An 18,196-nucleotide genomic window follows, 5' to 3' on the forward strand; every position below is an offset into this window, starting at 1 on the left:
AATGCTTTTCTTGTTATTCACAATAACTTTCTTCAGGACAGGGCATGCAGATTCAAAGGTGAAATATGTTTGTGATTCTTGAAGTTAAAAGATCTGCATGCTTTGCAAACCATTTGCAAAGAAAGAATGTGCAGAGGTCTTTACAGTTCAGTGTTCCTCTGAAGTCAGGCTGTAAAAGTAGAGGTCACCCCTTAGCCTTTCCAACTGATGCCTTAGAACAATGATGGTATCTGTAGCAGCAGAACATGACCACAGATAGATGCCTGACTCAAATCAGTTTGTCATTTCATTATTAGCCAATGCATCTACAGTGATATATTATTTCTAACATTTAAATCACGTGCACTACAATGATAAGCAGAAAACAGTATGAAAAGAAGTGATATTTAATTAAAGTGTTTTATATCCATGATACTAAATATATTAGCCGTGAAAAGGAATCTTAATTAGTTTTTAACCCTTCTAATATCTGCAAGAAACCATCTTCCAAGACAGATCACAATGTATACAGGTGCACAATGAAAGCAATCTTATTAGAGACGGTTTACAAAAGATAAAACAAATCTATTAATTTCATGCATCCTTTTTTTAACTCCAAAGGCAAAACACGGTATTATTCTTTTCAATGTAAGATTACAATGATAATACAAAATAATTTTGTGAAAGCGAGGAAGAAAAACAGAGAAGAAAAGTGTCTATAACAAATAAGTAGATTACTGTTATTTTTTTAAAGGGATAAAGAAAGAACAGCTTGTTTCTAGAATACAGTATTATTTTACTTCTGAGACATTTCAGTCAAAGCACCAAGATGGAAGTTAGTGGTGCAATGACTAAAAACTCTTTGTTAACTTTCATACTCTTATTTTCAAACTTCACAATGGTGTAGGAATTACTATTTCAGATTACAGGCATTCAGTTTTTCATATTCTGTTAATCACAATATCCTAAGCACCATTGCGGCAAGTTGCACTGAAGTGAATCCAAGGCAATATATATGAAGGCAATGTTCTCAGTTTCTTGTTGCGGTATCACCACCACATATGAGCAATGTGCGTATGCTCCTCTCTCTCTCTCTCTCTCTCTCTCTCTATATATATATATATATATATATATATAAACAAACCTTATGGAAGGCTGGTGAAGGGAGAGGAGGCATCTAGCAGCAACTTAAAATTGGACAGAAATGACCCAAAGCAGTTAGTTAAAGTTTGAAAACTGCTACACCTCAATCAATAAAAGAAACTGAGCAGGGACCAGGTGGTCAACCCATGAGCTTTTCAAGGGGAAGTCAAAATGCATTAATAAATGGAAGTTGGCACAATACTTTACTTGGTTAAAATGAAAACTTCTGCAGTTTACAACACAGTTTGAATGATCATCTTCAGTTTGTAAAATACATATGAATGATAAAAATTTAAAGCACTGCTGGTGAAAATATTGGTTTGGATCCAAAGCACCACAGCATAAATCGAACTGCTGCTTGCATTGCTCTGCAAACACAAAGAAAGCAGTTTCCAGACTGCTTTAAGAGGCAAGTTCATAGCAGTTCCCATGCTTCCTCTGGCATGTGTGGAAAGCCATCTTTGGTTATGTCATGCAACACTATGCATGCTTACTCAGAAATAAGCCCCCTTATAATAAGTAGTGGTTATTCCCTAATAAACTGGAAAAGATCGCAGCCTCTGAATGTGGTCTTACGCACACCTCATCAGCACTGCCCCGTTGCCTTCCGTGGGGCTTTCTCCCTAGCAAGCATGTATTGGCTTGGATCCTTAGTTTTCCTTTACTTGGGAACTTATTAGGGTGAGGCTGAATCATTGCTTTTGGGAACATAACATACTTTATCCCACACATGGAAGGGCATATTTGGATCCAACCTATTTTGGCCTGGTGCTATAACACTGTAACATGACAAACACACAGGTACAGTAAGACTTTAACAACAAGAGACTGCATTCTGGAAGAAGGCAATGACAAACCACTTCCATATTGCTGCCCAAAAGCTACATGGATGAGTCTGTGAAGTCACCAGGAGCTGAGCTCAACTTGGAGGAGACTAAAGGAGCACGGTCAGTAACACAAACATAACAAAAAGCCCAGAAAATAGGTCCAATATCAAGGTGTCACAACTCCAGACTTAAATTTGGAAAAATGTGAGCTGAGAAGTGGGTAGAAGGGAAGAAATTAGAAAAGAGAAATGGCACTGGTCAATTGCAAGACAACTTCCAAGGACTTCCTTCTGTTCTCTTGGTAAAGCCTTCTCTAGCTAGTTTATATTCTTTCCTGACAGACAAGAGGACTATTAAGCTGGACTCTTTTTCAGATGCCTGATTATCAAGTGCTAACCTTAGCTTTGACTACACAATGTAGCAAGTCTAAGTTTATATAATTGGTAATCCTTTGAGGGTATTTTGAGGAAGTTACAGAGGTACTTCATCTGTCACAAATAATCTGGATATGACCTTTAAGGATATGACCTTCTAATCTTAAGTGAAGTGGAGCCTAAATGGAAAGCAGGGAGCAATCATAACCAGTTTAAATTTCTCACTAGTGAGAATAACTGAATGTGTCCAAATTTATTCTACATTAAAGCATACATAGCAGCCATTTGCTGGTGACAGTGTAGTGTATGCAACATGGAAAACATTTTTGTTTGCATATCAGTTTATATATATTTAATTCATTAAAAATTATCACAGTCATTTAAATAGCATATTAATTTTATATGAAAATATAAAATCGATGAATGCATCAAGAACTTTTTTAACTACATTCATCTGATGAGTAGAATAGTTCTAAAAAGAGCAATATTCTAATTGTTTTAAATAAAATACTGATATTTGGATAGGACTTATTGGAAACAGGTACTGGTGGTGATGGGTGAGAAAACTAGCATCTACTTGTAAAAGCTGAACATAATGTTCAGGTGCCTAACGACAATACCAATTTATTCAGCATCAAACAATTATACCTAGTCTCTTAGAGTTGACAGGCCTACCTATGCAGCCTCTCCTCATTTATAGGCTTATTGCAATGAGTATCAACTCTGATGCTTGAGAGGTTCTATATGGCCATCATGTATGCGCTTAGGTGCATCATCTGTACATTCTTATCTCACCAAAGGACCATGAACTGGTGTGAATTAACCACTGTTCTAGTCAGCAAAGTCAAACATAGGTTGACCTTTTCCACTGGTCTTTACTTCCTATGTTAAGATCACAGCACAAGCTTAACTACTGACTGGTTCAACATAGTTAACAGAAAATGCAAGTTAACCCATGTTGTTGTTGCCATGGAGTAACAGTTGCAAGGACCAGTCTTCATAAAGCAGAGTTGTGTAGCTGACAAATCAACAGCTGCCCAGTATCTTAAAATAAGCCAAAAGATGGTTTTAAATTATGGCAGCAAATAAAATGGCACCAAATTGTAGGTAAACTAATTAATTAATCAGTCTAAATAATTAATTATACATTTATAATGCAATGGGCAAACTGATGTAAAATAAGCAAATCCAATGCGAAATGGTAGTTTTATTATCAGTTCCAGGCTATCTTTAGGAAGCTATTTTAGTTTTTAAAATGTGGTAAATTTATCTTTTGGGAGCATGAAGGGGAAAAAAAGGTACAATATCAACCATGACATGCAGCAGTAATACAGTTCTCCACAAGAGCTTGCTTAATACCATAAAGAGCACCAGTAAGTCGGGCAGGGACTTTGGCTTACCAGCTCTGCAGCTAGCTTCTCAGTATAGTTATGGTGAAACCAAGTATGTGTTTAGCTGTCACCAAGCAGATACAAACACTATGGAAATCTAGGTCTTCTTAACAGGAAGAAATGTTGCAGGGGTGTCCCCTGGCTGGTTGAAAATGAATGCTTCTGGATAAACACTATTGGTTGGCTTTGCATTCTGTGCTAAAGATTCTATGAAGGAAATCTAACCATGCATCCCAGGTTCTTTATATATGGGACAATTCTTTTATCCCTCGAGAGAAACAACAAAAAGCTGCAATTAACCCACCCTCTAAATACACAGCTATGGCAGATCACAACAATAATAATAAAATAAAAATTAAAGGGCCAGCAACAAATAGAATATAGATCCATACCCCTGGCTTAAAATGTATCAGTGTTGCTTCTTTCCATTCAGTATCTCATTAACCTTATGAAAGGTAACCAAATTCTTTAATAATGTTAACATTTACAAGAGATTCGTTGCTGCTGCTGAGCATTCCTACAATCCTTCAAGCATTTATTTAGCACAACCTCTGATTTTAAGAGGCCTTGTGCAAAAGCAGTAGCACCATGGATTTCACTCAGAGTCTCTCCTCCTACTTAGTGATTGTTTGACATTTATGAAATGTAAATTTAGGGATCAAACTGAAAAAAGCCTGAAAGCTTCCAAAAATCAGTTCATTAGAAACTGTGTAGGAAAGGCAGAGGACAGAGCCCCTCTTAAAGACAAAAAGAAAGGGAGGAGAAATTTTTAGACACCATTATTACAGTCAGTCTGCATTTAGTGTAGTCTACATTTCCGTGGAAATAAAAGATAGATTGAAGGCTATAGACATCACTTTTCAAAACTATTTTGAGAACCAGAATTTATATTATGTACAAATGTGTAAGTTTTTAAGACATTGTCAGAAGCTTAAGATATACTTAATAGTGAAAGCATGAACTGCAGAAATCCTATCAATAAATGCAGCAATGAACTCTGAAGAGCGCACTTAAAGAATGCACTTTGGAATGTGTCTATACACCTAAACAAATATATGCATACACCCTAGATATAGACTCCATTTACATATACAAGGTACACACTGGTATAAAATCAAATGCAAAAGAAAGCTTGATTAGCACTCTATGCTTGTCTACCTCACTACTCAGTAAATGAAGCTCAGGCAACTTTGGTCTTGATTGTTCAATCCTTGGAACTCTGAACACTTGCTGCATTTTAAAACCAAGCCTATCCCAGCCCAGCCCAGTTCAGCCCAGCAAAGCCAACAGAATCCATGCCCTACAACGTTTTTAGAACCCTTCCATTTTGCAAGAAGTAACTTTTAGAACCGTTTAGGATGGGACAAATAAACTTTTGAGAAAACTTAAAAGTTCATTCATACACAATGTGGAAATAAGTTGCTGTTTTATGCAGTGGCTACCAGGTGACCTTCAGGTTACTTCTCTAAGAATTGGCTAGGTTGGTTTTGCAGGGGAAGGTTTTGAAGGCATTTTGCTGCTTTGCCTATAGAATAATACAGGTTTTTTTATCCTTGAAGGGGTTTTCTGAAGCAGGTATACCCATTAGTAAAGGATCCTTCCTGGCATGTTCCTCACAATAGCACATTAGATCTGCTGATGCCTTGGACACCTGCAGAGGAAAAAAGGTGCAGAATTATAAAGATTCCAAAGATGCTTCCTAGATCACTGTAACTGGTAATAAAGTGCATTTGAATATACATTCATTGAATATGTGAATGAGTACACAAAAAGTACTCTGTTGTCTTTTAGCTTTTGTTTATGGATTAGGCTTCAGTAGTAAATAAATAAATTGCAAAATAGGAAGCCATATTTATGCAGAAACATAAAAGTTTATACAGTTCTTCTCAACAAAAACAGCTCAGAAAATAAATTAAAAACCCAACAATAAACTAAGACTCATTTCCTCCTTTAAGCTAATAAAGACTGCAGTCAATTTGGAGCTTCTAAGCCTGTTTATTTGGAAACAAGTCCCACAGGACTAATTGCTAGGAAGCTTGGTACAAGATTCAAAGTAGGTATGTGTTACTTTTCATTTTGTATTCTTGACATATGCATCTTAAGAAATCCGGGGGAGCCTATGGCATTCTTATCTTCCACAAAGAAATCACAGCCCTTGTGCTCTACAGGACTATGCTGATCAAGATCCAACAGCTGTAATCCATGCTGGCTAGGGGAATTCTAGGAGTTGAAGTCCACCCATCTTAAGGTTGCTGAGGTTGAGAAACACTGATGTAGACCATCAAGTCAATCCCTTGCTCAGTGCGAGAATCACAATTAAAGCATCCTAGGCAGATGGCTGTCTTTCTGCTTCAACATTAAAAAAAAGGGGAGCCTACCACCTCTTTGAATAACTGGTTCCATTGTCAAACTGTTTTAACTATTGGAACATCTTCTTTAACATTCAATCAGAACCTATTTTTCTAGGATTTAAATCTATTCTTCCATGTCCTGCACTCTGGAATGGGAAAGAACAGGCCTTGACTTTCTATGTGACATCCTTTCAGGTATTTGAAGAATGCTATCATATGCCCTCTCAAGCATTTTTTTTTCCTTAAACATCCCCAGCCACTTCAATCGCTCTTCTTTAGACTTGGTTTCCAGTCCCCTAATCATTCTTGTTGTCCTTCCCTGAATCCAGATCCATAAGATAAGGTGAAAATGCCACACTTGAAATGTGTACTTGAAATGGGGTCTGAGAAAGCAGAATAAAGATTATTACTTTCTGTAATCTGGAAATTATACTTTTATTGATGCAACCAAATACTGCCTTTTTGGTTGCCTGCTAACTCGTATTTAATTTGTAATCAATTACTATTCCATTTTTTTTCACAAATACTCTTACTAAACCAAGTATCCCCCATCCTATATTTGTATATTTGATGTTTGTTTACTAAGTTAAGAGCTTTGCACTTGTCTTTGTTGCATTCATTCTATTACTTTCAATAAGGGTTTAAATTTTATTTCTGTCTTCTATGGTATTAACTGTCCCCCCTCAATTTTGAGTCATCTGCAGATTGATAAGTATTCCCTTCACTTTTTCATCCAAGTCATTACTGAAAATACTGAAGAGTAGAAGATCCAGAACTTATTCCTTCCTCTAATTTGATCAGGAGCAATTGATGAAGATGCCTGTGATCTGATTTTTGAACCAGCTATGTATCAACTTAATTGTCATGCCATCCAACCCATACGTAACCAGCTTGCTAACCAGCATGTCAAATGCTTTTACTGAAGTCAAGATATATTACAGGCAGTCCTCGAGTTACAATGGCAATTGGAACCGGAATTTCTGATGCTAAGTGATGTGGTCATCAAACGTGATGTCACAGAACCGCATTGCTTAGCTACAGCAATCCCTGCAGTCCCCACCGCCATTGCTAAGCAAGGATTGTGGGTTGTTAAGTGAGCACCTCCTTGCAACTTCCTGCAGGCTTCCAACAACCAAAGTCAGTGGGGAAACCAGTAGGAACTTGACAGTCCTAGGTGGCTTGCAAGCAAGCCAGCAGGCAGGTAAATGGCTGCTGCTGGGTGAAGAGGGAGTGAGGGGGTGCGCAGGTGGCTGGAGCAGCGTGGTGCAAGGCGGTGGGGCTTGGAGTGGCTGCTGCTGGGTGGGACAGGGTGAGCGAGTGGCCAGGGAGGTGCAGCGTGAGCATGGCGGGGCCTGGGGTAGCTGTTGCTGGGCGGGGGAGGGTGTGTGAGGGGCTGGGGAGGTTGCCTCTATTTTCCAAAAGCAGAAAATAGAAGATGCAGAACGCCAACACAGCAAGACTCATGGAGGGTGCATGCGTGGGGGAGACTTACAGGAGCAACTTGCCACCCTCCCTGCTGGCTTCCCTATTGATTTTGTTTGTGGGAAGCCGGCAGGGAAGGTCACAAATTGTGATCACATGACTGTGGGATGCTGTAACTGTCATAAGTGCAAGCTGGTTGCCAAGCACCCAGATTGCAATCACGTCACTGAGGGGTGTTGGGATGGCTGGAACTTTGAGGACCGATCATAACCACCACTCCTTTAGTGCTGTTGTAACTTCAAACAGTTGCTGAACGAGTGCTCACTCGTTAACCGGGGAATACTTGAATGTCTACGGGAAGAATATACAATATCTTCCATGCATGAACCGTTCCATGCATAGGACAGCTGGCTCTGGATGGTCTGTACCCAAACCAAACCATGCATGTTTCAGATGTTTTGATCTATATACAGATCAAAAGGGGCTCAAAAGTTCAGAAGACAGACGGGCCAGCACACAAACCATGTAGAGGAGGAGCGAAAAGAGGGGATGAAATACACCAAGCTTCCCTGATTTGCCTTATAAAATCACTCCGGGATCCCTCCAGTTCTTGTTTTGGCTGAAACCTAACTACCAAAGTATTCTGGGTTTTGTTTTTGCCAAAGTATGGCTGACTGAACCAGTCTGGCAGAACTTCCAGAATGGGAGAGTTTATATTGGGTTTAAAATAAACTATACTTTCCATTTCATGCACATCCTTAGTCTATACTCTACAGCATTCCCACAATATTTTAAGGAATTTGCCCAATCAAAAAGAGATATCATCTGTCTGCAAAGATTTATTCTTGACAAATCCATGCTGACTTTTGATCACTGCATTGTTTTCAAGGTGCTGACAGACCTTCATGATTTGTTCTAGAATCTCTGCAGGTACTGAGGTCAGACTGATTGGTCTGTAGTTTGCTGGATCCTTGGCTTTCTGCATCTTCTATTTTCTGCTTTTGGAAAATAGAGGCAAATTTGCTTTCCTCCAATCATTCAGGATTTTAAAAAAAACAAACCATAACGTTTTGACTAGATCATCAGCTAGTTCCTTCAGTACCCTGCAATTAATCTAATACTAGAGATTTAAAGTTATTAAGGATGAATTCCCTGATTGTGTTTTTATCAACCTCAAGGTTTACTCCTACCACTTCCTCCTGCTCTTCACAATTCCATGTGGAGCAGACACACACACACCACACAAACACAATATATGCATATTTTATCAGAGAAGACTGAAGCAAAATAGAATTTGAGTAACTGTAACTTTTTTTGTTAGCATTTTGCTAACATTGAATATATACTGATACTTTTCTTTTTATTTTGAATATACCTAAATAAGCTCTTTTTGTTATTCTTAGGATTCTTTGCTAACCTCAGCTTATTCTAAGCTTTCACTTTCCTGACACTAGCTCTATAGTTCCAGTCCGCTGTCTGTACTCTTCCTTTGGGATCTGTATTTATCCTTTTTATTCTTCCCAACCCAACAAATGGTTGGAAAGAAATTGTGTAAAGAATCTTGGGACTCTGTCTGTTTCTCTGGAAGTCAGCAGAATAATTCTCTGAAACCTGAACAGAACAGGACCAAAATTGCATTATGACTTACATTATGGCATATGAACCAACTACGTGACTGACCAACATAATCTTCTCCAAATGTGTGTCTACTGCAGGTATCTAACTATTGTGCACTGAACCTTCAGTTAAGCAAAAGACATTAGATTCACAAGGCCACCGTCTAATACTTTCAAGGCAATTCTTAAACTTACTTGATTTAAAAAAAAGCAATTTAAAACATAAGAGACACACAGAGAATGCACTTTAAATAAGAAACACACAGTACATAACAAGAAAATATATTATGCCTAACCTTTATCCTTTCTATAGATGCTTCTATTCTCAACTGCTGAACAGTTCTTCTTGCTTGAGCTATGTTGTTGGTTGTGCCAGATGTTTTGCTAGACATTCTCAGTGAACTCTTCCAAGCACTGTTAAGAAAAGGCAATGGGTTGTTTTTTGGGCTAAAAATCATAATTAATCAACAATAGGAACAACTGTTCAGAATATTTCATGTCTTCCAATGTATCAGTAAATTAAGCATTCACAATGGAAGAAGAAAATAATTTTGCAATAGTAAAGTTGGTAAAATATTGGGAACAATGAATTTATAAATGTAGAAATCTTTTAAAGCACACTAGGAATGCCAGTTCATAATCATGAATGATCTTGTTCTTTTTTCAAACATTTTATACATTTTATACATGTTTTTATACAACCAACAAATAAAGTTGATATTTTCAAAAAACATAACAGTATTATTCATCACCACATGACAGTAATAAGATACCCCAAAATGTATTCTTCTTACTATTATACATTCTGCAATACTTTAAATGTTCAAAGTACTTGACTATTCTTCTGCAGTTGGTCTCTTGAGAATTTTGGCTCTAAGTATTCGAGGTTTATACCCATCAGATCATCTGCTAAATATTGTGAGTGAGCAACTACGAAGAGGAATGGATCTAAACCATCATGGGCTTAATCCAGAGTGGCCTGTGAAAGCACGTGGCTCAACAGCAACTTTATCTGCTAATGGGCACAATATTTGCAGCCTCCCAAATATATCCTCTAGAGCTAAAACACTTAGCAGGCTTATCATCTGTTCTCCTTTCACATGCTTGGAATGAAGGTGGCTTATCAGACCTCATTTTTTTCAAATTTTCCTCATCTATTCAACTTCCAGCAATTCAACTTTAATTTTCCATTGATGTTTCTTCAGAGTTAAATTAAAGTGATAATTCATTAGAGTTAATTCTCTGACTCCCAAAAGAGATCTTTACTCAAAATGTATAGGCAATAATGCACTTCAAAATACTCTCTTATTTCTTCTCAATTTGCACCTCCAAAAATCTGAAATAATGCAAGGTTATCACTTCTTAAGTAAATCAAATTACCTAATCAAAGCAACATAAAGTGTATTTAAGAAGATCACATTCACTTTCTTTGCCCAATCCAAATGACATTGTTTATCATGGTTGGCACTGATTGCATTCTGCATCCGAGCATGAGAGTTCAAAGCTGAGTCACAAGCCTTTACATCCTACTATTGGATGCCTTCCAATGATCTGCAGAGACTGATCATCATGTTCAGCCAACGACTGACCATAGTAGCACAAGATGATTTTGCTGGAATGGCTTTTTAACCTCTGGGAAGCCACGTGAGTCACTAAAATACCGCTCTTGAGTAGATTTCAAGGTTATGACTGAAAAAAACCAAAACTGGAATGCTTTACTCATAGTTCTGAGCACAGATATATTATTGCAGCCAAATTCTGTACAGAAGTTAAAGATCATTATGTATAAATAATAAACAGAATGAAACTGTAATGTAATCTGATTTTGGTCATAAAAACACCACCACCAGTACAACAATGCTGTAAACAATGCTGCTAAAACATAAAACAAATAAATAATTAGTCTGAGCTTCAGATCCAGCTAGTATTTTAATGACTTTCAAAAGTTTACATCAAAGTGCCCACCACAAAAAGTCCTTGACACACTACTTAAAATAGTGCAATCTGTGACATACATTGTCCAATAATGCCCTATACTACATTGAAAATTATAAAGCAGCCTTCAGAGATAGAGACTTCCAAAGCTACATCTATCTCAGAAGAACTGGTACCTAAGATCATTAATGATCTAATAAACTGAAATGTAGGGCTTAGTAAACTTGCTGCAAGCAATATTGATTCACACGTTGAGAATCAATTTGCATTCTATGAAACATTGTTCTTAATAAAAGAAAAATGAACCCAAAGCTAAATATTAGTAGAGGAGACGGCTGATAAAAATGTCTCTTCATACACACTGCAAGAAAATTAAAAACAATTCCTTCTTGATCATCCAATAGCTAGTATGTTAAATAAGTGTCCCTGCCTCCTTCCCCCTTGATAGAAGTGGTCACATGCTCTCTTGGGCTTCAATACTATCACAGTTGTTGAGCCATTCAATGCCTATATTAGTCAATGTATTAATATATTAGGAGAATCAGTTTGGTATAGTAGTTAAGGTACCAAGCTAGAAACTGGGAGACTGTAAGTTCTAGTCCCCATTTGATTTTTTAACAGTTCCCAGTTCGCACAGCTCAGAACCTATAAAGACAGTAATCCAGACAACTTACTCCCATTTTCAATCAGTGAGTTGAATAAGCTTGAGTTCCAATTTACATTTTATTTTTAAATGCTATATGAGTCCTGAGCCTATGAGCAAGATTTTATGGGATAATTAGAATTCTAAATATTGGCCATATTAATACCAGGCTTCCTCACTGGCCCTAAAGTAACTTTATTTATTTACTGCTCCAATCTGTACATCACTGGTCAGTGATTTGGCAGGCGTCAAGTGTCATAGTATCCATAATATTCACTAGAAATGTGTACATACTTTAGTAGTTGTGAACAAAAGCAGGTTTGATAAGCAATATTTCAGGTAAGTATAATTTATTAGAAATAAGTATCTTGTCAGAAGGGGTATCTGGGGTAAAAAAAAAATCTTCTGTAAATTAGGTACATATCCAGTAAATCAGATCCCAGCAAAGGTTTGTGCCAATTGCAGATTACATCATCAGTCAAGCATCCTGGCAGACATTTCAGTTCCTGCTTTGTTTAGCAAATAAATCTTGGGTGGTACATGAGATGAGTAGAAATGCAGCAAATGACATGAATTTATTTCCAAGGCAAGATGTATTTTCAATTTCTGTTTTTTTGTTAGGGAGCATAATATAAAATCTTATTCACTTAACATGCTTACTTTAGAAAAACAATAAAAGTTCTCCTTGCCTCAAAGGACAAAACCAACATCTTAATGAAACTGCTGGGGCAACAACAATGCAGGCAGCATTATGCTAGTCATACACCGACACAGATAAGGGATGGTACTGATCATGCTGCTAGTTTCAGGCAATTCCATGCTCTTCAACTGTAAACTCTCAGCAGGTTAAATTCCATACCCTTTTACAAAAACATGGGGAAACTGGTTTACAGTGTAGCTAAGCTTCGTAGGGTAAATCAATCATACTACCTATGCATGCATGGAGATGGTTAGCCAGTGGCATACATTTTTATCCTAGTATACATTACCTGTGAAGGTATCAGATAGCTAAACAATTTGTTGTATAAATCTTTGTCCAATCACTAATTGGGTTAGCTAATAATTAGCAGAAAACTTGCTTGAGAAGAATTTTCCAAGGGTAATTTGCTAGCAATTTGGTGACTGAAAAAAAATGAACTTCATATTTTTTATTTGTGCATTTATAGTAAGCCTCTCCTGGAAAAAAGGTAGCATACATAATAACTACCTCTGCATTTTTATACTCACAGTAACCTTGAGAGTTATGTCAGGCTGAGAAACAGCAATAGCCCTAAAGTCATGCTGAAGAGTTATTTAAACCTCTATTTCTCCAATCCAGGACAACTGCTCTTGTAAAACTTGCCAGGTTGCTTGAAATCTGTAGCAAGTGACACAAAATAGGCTAACATATGATGCACTGATACCATGTTAATACAAACCTGGAATATGAATGAAGGGATGAAGCACTGAATGGTTTGTTTGTGGCAGGATGACGGAGCCTCATCTGCTGAAGGGAGCTCACCGGGCCTGGCCAGGGAGGAGGTAGTGGGGAGGAACCGGCAGTTGGTGCAGGGCAGGAGAAGCATGAGGTCCTCGTCTAACAACGGCATGGTCCTCACCTAACGACTGCAACCAGGACTACCGGAACTGCCATCACTAAGCGGTGCGGTCACATGTTGTTTCGCTTTATGACCATGTCACTTAGCGACAGAAATTCTGCTCCCAATTAGGGTAGTTATAACAAAACTTTGCAGACGGAAGTATTCCTATTCACTGTACATTGCAACAAGATTGCTACTAGCCTGGTCATCCTCCTCCAAGATACTTCACACCACTCTACTTCTCCCCTCGTAACAACCTGTGAGTATATTTTGTGTTTCCTCTGTCATATGTGGATTTTCTTGGTGTTTTTTTTTCTTCATACGCATTTCCCATAATATACATGCACACGCTCCTCTGCAAAATGTGGGTCTTTCTGGACCTACTGATATCTTACCTGTGTGTGTTGACTCTGCTGCTTTGGTTACATAAGGATCAGTGTTTGGTAAATCAGGTTGTTGTTGTTTTGTTGTTGTTATTTAGGATTAACTACATGCCTGATCTTTAACACTAACAGTTTATATTAACTTGAAACTGCTGTAAAATAGTACAGTATTGGGAGCATAGTTATTAGTCACTGAAGGATATTGATTTCCTCTATAAAACATGGAAAGGAGGGAAATATTAAAAATGCATGCATCTGAGATGTATTGGAGTACAGTTTTCATAACTCCCAGGCAGCATGAACCACAGTCAGGGATTATTGGAGCTGGGGGTGGTCACATTGCTTAGCTTTGTTTCAGATGCTTCGTTAACTGTGCGTGCCAAATCTCTGATCACCACAGAATCAGAATTGCACGCAGTTCACAGATTTAACAAAAACCCCAACAACCTATAACAAGATCACATTTCCTATTGTGAAATTAAATAAACAAAAGTCTGGCTACCGGATGCCTTATTCAAGAATGTGCGCATAATCACTCTGGTCTTTAAAAGACTGTTTACCAGAATTTACACTGCCCACTGCCAGAATCCTCCTTGATACCTCAAAGGCAGGCTCTAAACTGATATGTTTACAGCATTTCCAGTAACACTGCAAGGCCTGCATTAGTTATGAGCATGATCAACATAACCAGACAATGACAACAGCTTTTTTAAAAAGGTAAGTAGAAATAGGTATCACAGGACAGAAAATTAAGACATAACTTTCATTAATTTCTTAAAGAAACAGAGCACAACCAAATCAAACCTCAACTCCTTAACATTCCAATATAATAAACTAAGGGATCTCTTCCATCAAATTTATAATGCATTTTGTTTATTAATATATGTTATACCATACCTAGGATTGTTTCCAGACTGTTGATGAAATCCAATACATTCTTATCTGGGAATGTCCTTCTTATATAGGATGTAGTTTTGATTAAGTATGCATAAGACTACACTTTAAAACCAATATGGCTTAAAAGTGTTTAGCATTTGATAAATTGTGAGTTTTTTCTTGAAATATTAATTTGGAAAATTTTGATAAATTCCTATTCTTACTATACTATCACTCCAAAATAATCCTTGCCTCTACATCAGTTAGAATGATGAAATAATAAAACGCATGTGTGTCAGTTAACCTGCAATTTTAGCCACTGCACTGAACCCTGCAGGTTCCAAAATCAGTAAGCTCAAATATGCTTATGTACCTGGTACACTGATTTCCTTCTATAAAGATGACTTTCAAAGATTTGTGAAATACTGGCTCTCACCAAAAACCAGTTGTTACTGCATTTTAAAAGTACTTTTGTCTTATTCATATTAAAAATACCTGTCAGACGTGGGCAAACTTTAAACCTCTTGCAAGTCTGTTTTGAAGATTCAGCTAGGGATTTGCTTATAGAAGAGACCCAAGTAGAATCTCTGTCAAAGCAATTTTTAATGTATGCTGAAATACACATTAGTCTTGCCACTGCAGCAATTGGATTTATACCCATGCAATTCCCTTACAGCTGGATTAATCAGATGACAAAAGTGCTCCAATAAGGAGAACTAAGTATTCAGAAAAGGTATTGATATATAGCCCTTTGTTTTATAAATACAGAAGAATCTATATTATATTGTACAATATTAAGACGTTATACTGTACATGCACTTCTCATTTAGCGACTGTGTTCTGTTCCAACAACTTGGCCATTAAGCAGAATGGTCACTAAGCAAACACATGACTCAGAGAGATGCTGCGAAGATCACTGGTTGCTGCCATCTCATTCAGAAAAAGTTCTCTCATACAACTGCATCAGTATTATTCTCACTCCAGCGTGCGTTGTTCTCAGGCCCCTGAAATTTGGTTGTAAATGCATGCATTGGTCCGAAAATGTTTTATTTCTATTTATTACTGTCATATTTGCAAATCGTCACTAACCAAGGAAGTTGCTAAATGAGGAGTGGCTGTATTGCATATGTGGTGGAGATGACACTGCCCCTGAGTGGCTGAACTCATGTGATTGCCGACGGTTCAATTGCAAACTTTATACATACAGGCCAAGTTAATAAACTAAGGGGTCACCGGGATTTAAGAAAAGGCACATAGGAAACAATTACAAGGAATCTGAATAAGTTTAGGAGTAAAAACAGGCTTAAGGGGGGAAAAAAAAACCTTTTGAGGAATAATATATTTAGAACATAAATTCTAATAATATTTTATAGATACAAGAATATACTTGTTCAGCAAATATTCATGAAAGCAGGACAATTCTAACTGTACATAGAATTTAAAAATCAGCTCCATTCTCTTTTTTGGGGAGGGGCAGTGGGAGGCAGGAAGGGAAATGGGTGGCTGGCTTTCCACATCCAGAATGAGGAGATCTGCACTTGATCCAAACAAGACTGAGCACTTTTCAATTCAATGCCCACCCTTCTTACTGAACAAAGGCTAACCCAGCAGTGCTTAATTTTAGCTCCATCATGACCCTTGTGTTTTGTCTTTGTGTTAGATTATCAGTCAAGCCCTAGCAAAACAATGAGACCCATTGCTGGGATGACCTTTTTCGTAACTGTAGCATTAGCCTTTCCATATAAGGCAACTGATACGTCCTTTCTCATCTTGCATTACTCAGCATGATTTGGTCATTTCAAGCTTACTCACTGCTGCAATACTGGACTACTGCAATGAAATCACAGAGCAAAAATGACTCTTTCTCTAGAGAAATGTTAACCCTGCTTATAGCATATTTTTGAAAATTACATCATTCTTTCTATTACCTGTAGTTATACTTATCCTGGGCCAGTCTTTCACACTTAGGCATCAAAGAAAGCAAGTTACTGTTCACACAGTGCTAATATATTTTCTCAGCTTTAAAAAAAATCTTGAAGCTCTTACTAAAATAAATATGCACCCTGCAGCTCCCTATAGCCCTTCTAAAAGTTCTCTCTGAAAAAGTTTAATATGACAGAAGGGGGAACATTTAGTTATTTATATTTCAAATTTCGCCACCGAAATTTGATGCCAGTTTCATGGGGAGTAATATTAACTATATTGCTAAATTTAAGTTAAATCATTTTCAGTTTTTGCCCTAGGCCCACCCACTTCTTTCTCTTGGCCCCTGTTTAGAGTGCTACTCCAGTTGTACTATTCAAAATGAGGCTTTCCTCAGTCTGAAAATGGTTGTGCATCCTGATTTAAAGAGCACTTGTTCCAATCTGAAGTTAAGAAGGGCTGCGAATACTAACAACAGTATGTGGATCTAGTATCTGATTGTTTTTTATTATTTCAAGTCAGGGCTCCCACCACCACCACGTGTTAATATTAGGTCAGGAAGAAGATAATCCTGGTCAAGATGATTCCACAATACTTTCAAAGTTTTCCAGAATTAACTCTTTTGTAAGCTTGTGGCAAGCAAACAGGGGCCATCCATTCTAAAAAGGAATCTGAGGACTTATTTTATCCCACAGGAAACCTCTGAAGTCAAGAATAAATCTGGGAACTCCCACTGAACCCTTCTGGTTTATAATTCACAAAATGGCCTTCCTCCCCATCTGGGAATTAAATGAAAAACAAACGGAAGGGAAGTGCAAGTGACCAAATGCGAAGGAAGGCAGAGTTCTTATACTCACGCAGTTCAGAAATCATAGCAATTACAGGCTTAAAAAAACAATCTATTACATTCCAAAACAGAAATGTATTCCTGCCAAATGTTAAGGTCTATTCAAGATGTCTGAATCTTGTCTTTTCTTCCTTCTTATTTACTTGACAGGAAAAGGAGTACCTTTATCTAGTTAGTTATATCATCTCTCTAAAAACTCATTTTTGTGAATACCACCTTACAATTTAAGTTCACAAAAATGCTTTTGGAAAGGATTACTAAAACAAGGAAGTAAAACAGGGATTTGGCAGATGGAACCTGTCTGTGTTATATATTATATAGATACGCATTATGCAAACTGTATTAATTCAACATACTAATTGCCTGGAAAAAAATAATATGGTGAATTCCGTCTTGCTGAAGGCTTTCAAATGGTATTAGGGAAGGTTCAGAGGATTCCTATACTGAGCAGGAAGCTGGGCTACATAACTTATATGACATCTTCTAACTCATACATTCTGTGACTGGATGTTATTTATTTACTTATGTAATTACTTAATTCAACTTGGTGCTGCCTTATTCCAAACTGACTCTGGACAGCTCACAGTATATAAAAAATACAAATACAGTAAGATAACTAAAAGTACAGCAATGGAAATAAACACAATGGCAAATCTGGACAACTAACATCAAAATAGATGCAATTTATGACAAACATATCTAACAAGGGGTTTCATCCACCCTAGCCCAAGGTCTGGGAGAACGGTCAGGTGTTTAAGGCCTTCCGGAATGCCATCAGAGCGGGAACCATCCAGATTACTTGAAACATCAGTGTAATGTGATGGTGCTTGCAACTAACTTGACTATTCTTGCGTAAAATCTGAAATAGTCCTTGTCTTATGCAATCAATTCACAAGGTTTGCAATC

The 18,196-nt window shown here is 37.4% G+C and overlaps 1 protein-coding gene across 3 annotated transcripts in view; it reads right to left on the reverse strand.

Moving 5' to 3' along the window:
- Positions 1-370: 370 nt before the first annotated feature.
- GNG12 (G protein subunit gamma 12) overlaps positions 371-18,196 on the reverse strand; it is a 44,732-nt gene continuing 26,906 nt past the window's right edge. For all 3 annotated transcript variants that reach the window (XM_063298095.1, XM_063298094.1, XM_063298093.1), the window contains 2 exons: positions 9,400-9,517; positions 371-5,365 (listed from right to left, as the gene is read on the reverse strand). In XM_063298095.1, coding sequence (XP_063154165.1) covers positions 5,240-5,365; positions 9,400-9,495 — 222 coding nt within the window. In that variant the 5' untranslated portion in view covers positions 9,496-9,517 and the 3' untranslated portion in view covers positions 371-5,239. The remainder of the gene's footprint in view (positions 5,366-9,399; positions 9,518-18,196) is intronic.

The sequence above is a fragment of the Candoia aspera genome, chromosome 3 (genome assembly GCF_035149785.1).
Source record: "Candoia aspera isolate rCanAsp1 chromosome 3, rCanAsp1.hap2, whole genome shotgun sequence".
Classification (NCBI taxonomy): domain Eukaryota; kingdom Metazoa; phylum Chordata; class Lepidosauria; order Squamata; family Boidae; genus Candoia; species Candoia aspera.